General features: G+C 41.0%; 1 protein-coding gene across 4 annotated transcripts in view; it reads left to right on the forward strand.

Moving 5' to 3' along the window:
* Window positions 1-72: 72 nt before the first annotated feature.
* LEKR1 (leucine, glutamate and lysine rich 1) overlaps window positions 73-12,516 on the forward strand; it is a 60,499-nt gene continuing 48,055 nt past the window's right edge. For 2 of the 4 annotated variants that reach the window (XR_003399050.1, XM_026855226.1), the window contains exons 1-2: window positions 75-214; window positions 11,092-11,306. Coding sequence is in view for 3 of the 4 variants with exons in the window: in XM_026855226.1 (XP_026711027.1) it covers window positions 173-214; window positions 11,092-11,306 (257 nt within the window). In the remaining variant the exon portion in view is untranslated. Of the gene's footprint in view, window positions 215-11,091; window positions 11,307-12,516 lie in introns of all 4 variants that reach the window. The other 2 variants (XM_026855229.1, XM_026855227.1) reach the window with 2 other exon arrangements.

Below are 12,516 nucleotides of genomic sequence, written 5' to 3' on the forward strand. Positions count from 1 at the left end.
GGGCTCCGCTGGTGCCGGCAGCCGCGGCCTGTCCCCGAGCAGGCGGTGCGGGCCTGGGGAGGCCTCTCGGCGCTGGCCTGGGCCGCGTGGCCCCGTTGCCGAGGGCAGGTTCTGACCCTCCCTGTCACCTCTGGCAGGTTCCCTGAGCCCGGCGCAGCGTTTCCAGGAGGCCATGGAGCGGCACGTTCACCCGCTGCCCGAGGAGATTCGAAAGGTATGGAACGGTGGAAGTACACAAACCAAACCGTTTAGAGACCAGAAGCTGCAGTAATTTAGAGGTATTTCACTGACCTTTAAACACTGGTAGATATCTGGTACACATTGGTCTTGGTGTTAGATTGGGTCTGTTCTGAGTTTTGTCGCTATATATGAAGTGTCATTACACACTAATCCTATAGGAACACTGTAGAGGAGCACATTTAGTTAATGGTGTTACCGCTGCCAGGTGACTTTCAAATTTTCCCCCACGCAGCACGTTTTGTTGCTGTAAATTTGGAAAGACTGCAGAGCATAATGTGTAATTGTTCCTAAGCAGTGTCAATACAAATAGGAACAGAACATTCCCCTTCATCAGTTCTTGTATCTTCTCCTGGTGTGTGAGGCTGTTGTTTTGTTTGGGAGACAAGTTATTACCAAAGTAACAATGGTGCTGTTTATATGGGTTAACTTTTGGGGAGGCTCTTTGGTGATGCGCACAAGTGGAACACGAGTCACGTTTTGTATCATTATGAAGTTTTTGGCAGTGAAACACCCCGCTGTCCTCAGTTTTTGGTATGCATCTAATAATCAACAAGTAATTTAAAAGTTTTATGTGCTTAGGCTAGCACAGCCTGGAGAAATTCTCCCTGGAATAGTCCAGGAAGTTGTTGAGACAATTTTTGAGCCATCAGTGATGATTTCTGAGAATTCAAGAATGGGTAAAATAGCCAAAGGAAGGGAAAAGGAATACTTGCCCTTAAAGAAGGGGTGGGGAAGGGCCTGGGAAATGTGCAGGCTCATTACCAGCTGTTTTCGTAGCAGGGAAGATACCAGATACCGTTGTTTATTTAGAAATTGTTTCTCAAGCATCAACAGGAAAAGGTGGTTAGCAAAAATGCATGCAAGTTTCTCAGCAAAACAGTTGTGCCAGATTGTTGGATGAAGTACATGAGGGAATTGTTCTGGATCTAGTACTGCTCAGTATTTCCATTAATGACTTAAGGCTGTAGTTTGGTGGCACTTGAGCTGCCTCTCACTTGGATCAGTTCCCCATGTTGTTCCTGATCCATGTGCTATGCATATGCTCGAACGAGGAGGGAGCAGGTGTGAGTGCAGGCACAAACTGGGAACGCAAAGGGGGTGACGTTACTTCTTTCAGTAGGAGTGTTGATGGGTGCTGTTTTTCATTGAGCTAGGATTTTAGATTACAAGAAGGAATACACTGATGCCAGTCTGGGAGGGGTTGTGAGCACTCTGGGAACAGCATTAAGCTTTATATTCTTAGTAAGAATAAGGCGTATTTAAAAAGAGAAAGTCCAGTACATTAATACAAAATACACAGTAACTGATAAGGCTTCCTTGGCAAACCTAACACTGAGGTCTGTAATCAGGCCATAAGCAGAATAATACTAACAAAGTGACGTTGCAAAGAAAGCAAGTATTAAATGTGTTAGTATAGGAATTGCACGTGAAAAGGGCCTTTATTCCTCGGCTCAGAGCTGTTAAGGCATCAGTTCTGAGCTGCAGATCTTAAGAAAAATAACATGGTTGATGGGAATCTGGAAAAATGCAAAAATAGCGAAGAGATTAAAAATCTTGTTCTTCTAGGAAGGGTTAATAGAACTGGGTTTGCTTATTCTGAAAAATACTTGAGGGCCCAGTACCGGTATTCACATGTGTAGGAAGATGTTGGTTGTCCTTCATCCCCAGCTGAAAATTGAATCTTACCCTCCTCTTTCTGGACTTGCTTTGGATGACGTGATAAAACTCTAGATGCAGGGGGGGCTGAGCTCTGGGGCAGCTCACCCAGGAGAGTTGTGGAATTCCTCCCGTGGCACAGTGGGGGACAAGCAAGGCAAACCGCTGCTTTGGAGTAAGTGGGCAGGCCAACTCCTGAGATCCGCAGTTTTGCGGTGTGCCTTTAACAAAAAGATTTATATGCAGAAGGCACATCAGTACTTCAGATACGTACCCGAACAGGCTCACGTTGCTGTCCCATCCTACCACTGAGGTGACAGCCCCAGTGTGAGATGTGTGAGCTCTACAGCAACGGCCGCCCGAGATTGTGGGATCGGTTCAGTGTCAGGGTTTGACGTATCCTTTGCTGCTCCTCGTCTCAGCTGCCTTGCATTGTAGGCGCCGTACAGTTACAAGATACAGAGCTTGATTACAAGTCATTCTCACAATTTCCTGTCCTTGTATTTTCTACCTTTGATGTACACAAGTTGTTATTCCCTTCACATTCCCTGCTTCTTGGATTTTATAGCATCTCTTTTGGAGTCTTTTCTTTTAGACTGCTCCCAACATATGCAGAACTTGTGCCAGCTGTAGATCACTCTGCCAAACTGAGCACATGCTCCCAACATGCGGTTTGCTCGCCAAAGGAGCATGTGTCTGGAGGGAGTGTGGTAAGCGTTGTGATTTCAGCTGCAGGCTGAAGAATATTCCCTGCTAGGTGCCGTTCTGCGTTGCCCTGCTGGAGGGTGGGCTGTAGTGCTGACAAGGGATCAAGCAGCTGTCTCAAGAGAAAGGACATAGACCCCAGGTCTCAGCGTTCCTCTCCTTGTGCTCTTAGCAGATGGAGGAGCTTCACAAGGTGTTTATCAATACTTGGAGCAGTGACATAGCTGCCTCCAAAGTGGCACTATTCTAGCGGGTAGTACTGAGAGGGAGAAGGGAAGGGAGCATCTTGTGTCCGCCTGGAAGAGCCTACTCTGCAGACTGTTCTACTGCCCAAGCCTGCCACAGAGACAGACCCGTCAGAGTAAAGCCATGGATGTCATGGCAGAAGTTGATATAAATTGAGTGTTTGCAGACTGGGTCCAGTAGATGTTGCCCGTTATGTTTATTAAATTTTAAAAGAAGTTTTAATCTAGAGGGGAAGAGATTTCTTGGTGTTTTGTTAATGAAATGATAGATGTTGAAGGGACTTTAGTCCATCCTGTTCTGATCAGTTTTGCCGTAGAGAGTCAGGTAGGAATTTCACATGGCCCTCTTTTCTCTCCCCCTCCTGCTCGCTTTCCTTCTACTGCTCTCATACCTCTTTCACGTGATATGCATTGCAAATGAGTGCTAAATGAAAAGAAAATAAATCAACAGGTAAATAAACATCCACGTGTCCGTTATGAAAGCTTATAGTTTTGGTTTTTGGGTTTGTTTTTTTTTTTGTATTTATAGCCACATAGGAACTAATTATTAATAAAGATCTAAATCATGGTTTGTTTCTAAAGAAATTTTAAAAACCCCAGAGTTGTGTCTTTGCCTTTTAGCACTTTGATTCCCTCACTGAGCACGTCTGTCAGGAAGAGTTGGTTTTCCCTGGAAGTTTCCAAGGAAGCTATGCCACATGGAGCGGTGGTGATGGCAAATGTGGAGAACAGCTGCTGCTGGTCTGGCAGCAGACACCGGGGAATCGGTAACTTCCAGGGAGGGAAACAACCAAGTCAGTCCATGACAAGTCCAAGCCATCTGTGACCGTTTTTAGGGAGGGTGTTCTCTGATTCTCAGCCTTAGGGACGCTTGTACGCTTCTGGGACGTGATGTTTGCAGGTTTGGTGTGTCGGATAGCCGGTGTTTTAGCTCAGTGAGTAAGCTGGTTGGTTTGCCTCAGTGCAACCCTACGTTTTCTTGTCAGTGTACTGTCACAGGGCTGTAGAAGGAAATTTGCAGAGGTCGCTGGCTGGTAATCCCTACTTTTTCATGTAAGTTTTATGCCATCAATCTCAGTCTGAAGGTATTATTGACCACCGAATGGTAAAAGAGAACTTAATGTTTCCTTTACTCGATGTTATGGTTGGGTATTTTGGGGGAGTTCTCTTTTTGTTCTTTGAGTTCTTTTTGGAATGGGTGCTTTGGTTTAGGTTTTTTTTTTTTCCTCAAGAGAAAATAAAGTTATATTTCACCTTGTTAGTTGTCTCTTGCTAGTAGTAGACTCATCTTTTATATGCTTGTGAACTTTATTAGAGTTCTGCTTCTTTCAGCATTGTTGTCCATTTAATGTGAACAGGTGGGAAAATGCACTTTTTCCCGGAAGATCTTACTGAGGCCAGGCAACAAAGCAGCAGCCACCTGCATAAGACAGTAAAATGACACCCCGTCTTTTCAAAGTACCAAACAAACAGTTCTATTTAATTTTATAATTTATTTGGCAAACAAATAACCTTTGCTTAATATAAATCGTGAAATGAATTGAAGACAAGATAGCCTTACAGATTGGTAGTTCGCTCACCCTAGGAGTTTAAGAAAGCAAGCGGAGCAGGAACTTTGAAGCTGTGTTATACATCAGTACAGAACGTTCCGTGGTATCTTAACTATCCACAAAACATCACGTACGTTACTAGTAGCGGATGGTTACTTAGTAGATTTCCCATGTGTGCTATAGATTGAGCACATTATGGTATCTTTACGAGCACATTATGTTATCCTTAATTTTTCTTGCTGGTTTTGAACCTGTTTTTTTTTTTTTTTAATAGGTTTTTACAAAGTTCCAGTTGCATTAATTAGCTAAAGAATTTGTCCTGCCCACCGAGTTTAGCTTTGTAGAAGTGAACGACATAGCTACGTATTTGGTACTTAGAGTTTCAGTATGGATTTAGAAGCAGCATTTCCATTCATGCCGTCCAGATGAGCACATTAGTAGCAGAATGGCAGGAGGTTTTTTCAGAGTCCTGATGTCATGTACCTCATGAATGCTTCTTAAGATGATGTTTGTGATTTGCCCACTGGAGATTTTCAGTATTTGGCTACAGAATTTTTAGCTTCTAGATTTCGTTGGGTTGACGCACTCCAGCTATGTGAATGTTCTGAGTGGCTGTAGTATGCTTGGCAAATGTTAGGAAATATCTACTTATTTTTGGTATAAGCCCACGTGTTATAGCCTAAAGCGATGGAAAGCTCTCAACAGTGAACCAGGTAGCCATGGACCCGTAGTTGATTTGGGAAAACCGGTTCCCAGACAGCAAAGGCAGCCTGTTTTGTTACCACTGTGTCCTGTGAGCAGGACAGAGCATTTGTGACAGCAGAACTTGGATAATGACCTTCCATTCCTAGTGGGAGAATTCTGGAGTCACTGGTGGTCACCTCGGGCAGCAGAGGATTTTGATCTCTTGCTATACTCGTAAGACTAGGGCTGCATTCACTGTACTCCAGCTTTTCTCATAAGGTTGGGGCTGTATTCACTATAGTCAGGCTTTTCTATACCCTTTCTACAACTGGTGGCCAAGCACGCTGCTAGGAGTTGGAGGGATTGCAGCATCCCTGGCATCACAAGCAGTTGGGTTGGAGCTAGGAGGGGCTTCCCAACTGTTGTAACTACAGATGCAAGCAGTCCGTATCGTCGGGCAGAGGTACGGTTAACAACGGGCTCCATGACCTGTTGTCTGTGCAGGCATGGCGTTTCTGTCGCGGCGTCCTGCGGTTCGGTTCTCAGCTCCGCGACGTGCTGAGAGCTGGAGTGTGCCCTAACACATCCCCGAAGACTTACGAGTACCAGTAAGGTCTGCGCGGCCTGTTGGACATGTGTTAGATATTTGCAGGGCTTGTGTGAGTGTGTGCGGTTACTAGCAGTGCAACACAGTCTTTTATGATTCATTAGTCCGCTTTATTCACGGGCAGGAAAAAATTAAAGCTACCTGAAATCCGAGTATTATTTCCTGTCGTGACAAACTGATTATTTCAGGGCATGTTTTGAATGAAGCTTTTGAGAGCAGGACATTCTGTTTTTACTACAAGCATATTTCTACGCTATTCATATGTATTCAAAGCAAGTACTGTGATTTTTATGTTGCAACTGCTATTTTATGGAAGTGGAGCAAATAATTATGTGTGCAGCATGGCTTAGCATTACAATCTGTATTACGTTCTGAGTAGACGCTGACTGAAAACTTGACTCAATAAACTTTTTTTTTTTTTAAAAGAAGTGATGTTTCTCCTGAGGATCTTTAAAATCTTTCTTTGAATAAAAAAAGAAGATCAATTTCAATCAAATAACTCTTCAGTTTTGCATATACAGCAGAAGGCTCTGCTTTCTTCCTGGGAAATCGATTGTGTGGTTTGAGTAACGATTTCTTTTTCTGTAATAGGGATTGGCCGGTTTGTCAGGAGAGGGACAAACAGAATGAGAGAAATGAAAGTAGTAGGGGAGAGGAGGAGTAAACCAAAAAGAAAGGAGATTCAAATAATAAGGTAGAATCAAGTAAAAGTAAAATAAAACAATCAATATACAGAAATAATTTAAGAGCACCCAGCTGCAGCATGATATTGATTTGTTTTTTTTTTTTTTTCTTGAGTTGTATGTATTGTTCGGCTACAAGTGTCACGTAGACAAATACAGGGTCTTTTGTTATTTGGCCAGTCCTTGCTAAAGCGGTCTCAGTCCTGACAGACCGCCCGGGGAGGGAGGCAGAGCCGCTACTACTGCGTTATGTGCCTGAGCAGCACCGGGTGATGCAAGGAGGATGGTGAGTGCCGCAGTTCCCTTAGGCTCTCCCTCCCCTGCGCTGTAAAATTAATGTACAAGGAGTACATCTGTGCTCGTGGCTCTATGTTTTTATTTCAGTGATGCACAGAAACATATTCAAAGCTGCCTGCTTTGCTTTTTTTTTTTTTCTTTTAAATCTCATTAATTGAGGACTTAAGTTCTGGCTTTTAAGTGTCATGGCTATTTATTAGCTGCTTGTAACAGACTGTTTCTAGCATAAGCGATCCATATGCTGGATGTTGTAATACCAAGGCACTGCTAAGTGAGAAAGTAGATTGTTTTTCTTTTAACAAGAATTTCTCTCTTTATCGTGGTAGTTTTTGTGGGTGGAATCTGAAATACCGGCGGAGAAGAATAGCAGTGCACAAGCTGATGCTCCCTGTAGTTATTTGGTGAAGTTGAAACGATATAAATTCCTGTCTTGTCATTCAAAAGGCTAAAAATGGCCCAGACCACCAAAGCCATTTTTTTTTCTTTTTTCCTTATAACTTCTGCTCTACAGATGCTTACGGTACTGAGTCAGACAGATGTAATATGAGTGACTATCCATCTTGGCTCAGTTCTCCACTTGCCCTTGGTAGCTAAAGAAATCTGTGTAACCATGGAATAATATTAGTTCTTCCAAAACCGAATGCAGCTCTGAGTTAGAACTACTCCCACAGATGCTGTAGTGGAACAGCTGCTGGAATATCAGAGCTACCTTGTGATACGGTTTGTTCTGGACATGGCTCTCGTCCCTTATAGCATCTGGGGTAATGTGTATCAGAACTGTAGCTCAAAATCTTAAGGAGCAAACAGCTTCCTAGTTCAAGCACTCTGTCCTCAGTTTATTTTTCTTTTCATGTTGTTACTGTGCATGCAGTACCATTGTGCTAACTCATACAGCAGAGGTTTTTGTAGTATCCCTCTGCTACAAGTCCTGTTTGCTTTGAGTTTCCCTGTCCAGGCTGAGCAAAATCACAGGACTGAAATTTCCTTCTGTTTGGTTTTTTAATTCCTAATTGATTTTTTTTTTCTATTCACTGCTTATTCTCACTGCTAAGGACATGCACAGTTCCCTTTCTAGTTAGAGCTCTGATAGTTTCCTTTTCTATTCCTTCCAAACTCTGCTTTTCTCCTGATTTTCCTTTTTTTCTGCTTTTCATTTGAAAAGATGACAACAATCTTTTGATCAAATGTAAATAGTGAAATATGGAATCAGAAAACGAAAATAATTGTGTATGGAATACTCAGTGATATTATTATTCCAGGAAAGGTAGCTTTATAAGCATAAGGACTGATGAAAATTTGTTTCCTACGGACTTTTGTGTAATGGTTGATCAACTTTGGTGTCTAAGATACAAGGTCTACTGGAATCTTTTCTCCTGGACAGACCATTTATAAAACTCTCTCCTGTGCGGATTATCTGATATCTGATAGGGACTGTGCTCACACTGCAGAATTTTCTTCAGGAGGGAACTTAGGAAGCCTTTCTTGCCTGCCTGGTTGTCTAAAACCTTTAGACACTTAAATATTTCTGCCCTCTGTGTCAGAATTGGTTAGAAATGACCAAACGTTCTTGTTCACAAATTACTGAAGGGTGGCAGCAGAGAAATACACACATAGGCAAAGTAATGTTGTATCTCTTGGAAAGTGCAAAACCCAAACCCATTCTGTTTGTAAGTGGTCTTCAAAGCTATAAAATGCTTTCTGGTTCTGACCTTTAAGCTGGTGTAGCCCTAAGATTTGTCATTATTTTGGCTGAATGGAATCAGCATCTACAGCTTGGCAGCATTTCTCCGTACCTGTCTGTGTGAAGTTTCAGCAACCTCTGAAAAATGTCCGAACAGCTCAGGAATTTCAGGAGATGTTTTAAGTATCAGTGAGGAGGACTCGTGTTGTTGCAATGCAGAAGAGAGGGGAGGAGAGGGAAAAAAAGCAAAAGTCCTGCTTGTGATTTGACCTCTGTGGGCACGAGAGAGGAATCTTGGCTTTAGGATGAGAATTCAGATTAGTGCGCCCCTTGCTCTGCCCAGTCCAGGCTTTGCTCTTTGGAGCTATTCACCTTCAGCTGGGCCCTGTTAAGTTTCTAAGCATATTGGCATATACATGTGCTGGGTTTAAATCGGTTAGCTTGCTTATTGGTGTTAATCTACGGCAGCGTCAAATTTAGTTTGGGCTGGCTTGCCTGTTGAGCATCACTCAACCCATGCCAAGTTCATTACTGGTGTTAGGAAGCAGCTACTCATACTACAGGTAGAGATTTTAAAACTAATTCAGTCTGGGTACGGTGTACTGCAGGATAATTGTGCATGTACAGAAGCCCACAAGGTTCTGATTAAAAGACAGAACTTTCTTTCCTTACTGCAGTAATATAAAGCCTTAGGACTTTCCTTTCATTTCTTTATTTATTTATTTTTTAAATACGCCACAAATACTTTAAAAATCCAACCTGCTCTGAAGTCCTCACAAGTTTTTACTTCACCTGAGGAATGGATGTGAACGGGACCTGTTTCCCGCTAAGTCCAGATGGAGAATATTTATTGTTCTATGACTTCATTTATTTTTAAGTTCAGTAATAAAGTTGAATTTGAAAACGAAAAAGTTTTAGTACTTGCATAAAACATTTTCAGTTCAGGACCCCAATTGTTTATTTTGTTTTTAATCCTTGTACCAAGTGAAATTTCTGTTTATTTGAAAGACAGCAGTGGTGGTGCTGCAAGAGAGCACAGTGTTCTTTTGGGGATAAGAGCCCCCCTCCCGTGCTCCTTATAACAGCTCATTTTGTCCTTTTTCAATATAGTAATTTTAGTGCTTTGGAACTTTATGGTAGTTATCCTGAATAACAGTTTCATATTTCCAAGCACAGTTTGCAGCTGCCAGGAAAAATAAACTTGCATTTTCAGCTCATTCAGAGCAACTGTAACTAGGGGTATTTTAAACTGGGGCAAAACTAAGAGATTGGAAAATAAAGCTTGGCCTGGTAATTCCAGGGCATCCTGAAATACCGTTTTTATCAAGCTATATTTAAAGTGCTAAAGTTTATTGAATCGTGGGATGAGTCTTTAGTTTATGATTTTTGAAAGCTGTTTTTTTTTTTTTTTCATTGAAGTATGATTTCTTTCTGTTTATTCCATCTCAAAACGTTTTGCTGTAAAACAAGGGATTCTTATATTCTTTGACTTAAACTGTTTGCAGTTTTCCAGCTTCCTGATTTTCGCATGTCATTGTGTTAAAATCCCTGGGACAGTTGATAGTTGCAGGAGGGGTTGAAGCATGTTTTAAGCTCTCCATCCCCAAACGCACGCTCTGCCAGCTGCCACCCATCATTTATCTTTCATGTCTGCAAGCTTACCAACACCTTTTCTATTTGTTGCTCTGAGGTTGTCTCTTTAGCTGTACTGTGGGTGTCCTCTGACCTAGTCTGAGTTCTAAACATCTCCGCTCGTGAGCCAAGCACGGGGTAAGACCTGTCGTGTGCAGGGGGCTGTGCCCATGAGCAGATGCTTACACATCCCCTCTGAAGTGTCAGACCTCCTCGGGTGTGTCTGGCTGACTTACTCACTCCATATCCATTTCTTGGGCAGGTCCGGTTTGGCATCACTTGTAAACTGAGCATTTTTTTTTTTTCTGGAAGTGAAATAAAAGACACAGGAATAACCGATAGACTGAGTAATAAGTACATATCAAAGTCAGAGCACATCTACCTGTTCGTATTTATGAAGACTTGCTTACTATAAGCTTAATAATTTGATCACTTACAAAAGTACGTTTCTCAATTTAAGAAATCTTTCAATTAGATATGTATTATATACTCTGTATTTTTTTAATCAGTGGTGAATACATCATACATAGTAGATGGGTTACGTTTTCCACCACGCTCGAGTGCCACGGACGCTGCATCATAATAATTAGTCCCTTTAGTCATCTGAATTATTTCTGTAAAGATTGCTGGGTTACATCATTCTATTCACTTTCCACTTTTCATCTTGCCTACTTCAGTTGGATAGGAGTTGTGAAAAAAACACCGTAAATAACGTTTTTCTGGCTCGGGTGGTCACAAATTCGTTAAGGAGGTAACTTTTGTAAAACACAGCATTTTATTTTAAATTAATACATCAGACATAATTCAGATGTACTTCAGTTGAGAATGCCAGTGGGAGTTCTCACATAGCAAATGGTGTAGTTGATGTATCTTGTGAAGTTTCCAGGAAGCGAAAGTACTGCTATAGCTTGATTTCATTTTGCTAATGTAGAATTTTGTCTTTATTATTTGTTAAAGCAATAACATCATCTGATCATAAATGCTCCAGAGCAGTATAAAATACTCAGATTTATTATTATTATTGTTGTTATTATTATTATTTAGTGTCATTCTGGTGGGTTTTTTTGACTCCTTTCTTACAAACGCTTTTAAAATTTTATTTTTTTTCTAGATGTCCCGGGACGAGACAGTGTGTAAATACTGTGGAATCAGCTATTTGATACTTCATGAATTTAAGGTGATGGAAGAAAAAGTGAAAGCAATGGAGAAAGAGATTAAATTTTATGAAGGAAGTATCGAACGGGAAAAAGGGCTTCAAGCAGAATTGCAGTCTCTTTACCAAGACCTTGAACACTATCGAGCTGACAGTGAATCGAAAACAGAAAGGTCAGAGCATATTATCTAGTCTGATGTTATTCTTGTGTATGTGTATTATGTAATTTAATTCCAAAGAAGTTTAAAATACAAGTAAGAGTTGTCTTTTATTAGATTTAACATATATAGTGTAATACTTGTTTTAAATCATCTTCCATCATATTCTCTGGGAGCAAGTTTTAAATTCCTTAATAGTTTAGAAACAGTCAATACATTTGAAGTGAAAAAGGCCAGAAGGCGTTTTGGAGGTATTTCTCCTGCACACACTCCCAAAGGGAAATGATCAAATATTTCATCTTATTTTGTAATAAAATTTTAGTATTTTTAATTAAATTCCACAGTACTGAGAGTTTCACAGTTCTGAAATTTTTACTTATGATCTCCCAGTAACATGGTAAAGGGTTCTCAGGGCAAGAATGCTGGTAAGCTTACAGTTCAGTCTCTGAAGGGATGATACAGAATATTAAATTATGAAAATCTTGGGGACTGCTTGTGGCGCTGATCCTCAGAAACGGGAGCCTGCAGATGCTGCTGGCAGGTTTGTGAAGGTCCCAGTTGAAGGGGGAGTTCTGGACTCTTAAGAACTCCAGTAGTTAAGAGTAGACTTCAGAGCCACATTTATATTTTTAGGGCACAATGATTTGAGCCTTCAAGTTGTTCTCTTTCAGCTCATACTTACAGGTTTTTCTGTGCTCTACTTTATCACATCATGATAACTTTAAACTTAGAACAAGAAGTCATACTTTGAAAATATTTGTCCTTTTGATGGGCCTGGAGCACATTTTCAGTTCCTAAGCCTTCAGATTGGGGCACCAAATATGCATTTTGGGGTAGACATGAGAAAACAAAACGTAAAAGGAAAGTTTCAAAGACTTTTTCCCCTCTGCCCTTCCTTCACTTATCATTGTCATGAGTGATTTTTTATTTTTTTTTTTAGTCTTATTTTACTGGAGGATTTCTGGTTCCTAATTAACCTTCTGTTGCTTTTATGCTGTTTTACAACACCATGACAATATAACAAATTTCATAGTAAGAAACTGTATATTTTCTGCACTGTTCTGAAAGAAATACAAGTGTTTTGGCCTCTTCCAGACCTGAAGCTCTGAAGAACTGCCCACCCTTTTTCCTTGGCCTTCTACTCTTCCTAGTCAGGTTTAACATGGATACTATGTGCTGGTTTTCTCTACCCTAATTTTCTATCCTTTTTTTTTTTTTTTTTTTT

Source organism: Athene cunicularia (assembly GCF_003259725.1).
Source record: "Athene cunicularia isolate RWA chromosome 9 unlocalized genomic scaffold, athCun1 chr9_part1, whole genome shotgun sequence".
Taxonomy (NCBI): domain Eukaryota; kingdom Metazoa; phylum Chordata; class Aves; order Strigiformes; family Strigidae; genus Athene; species Athene cunicularia.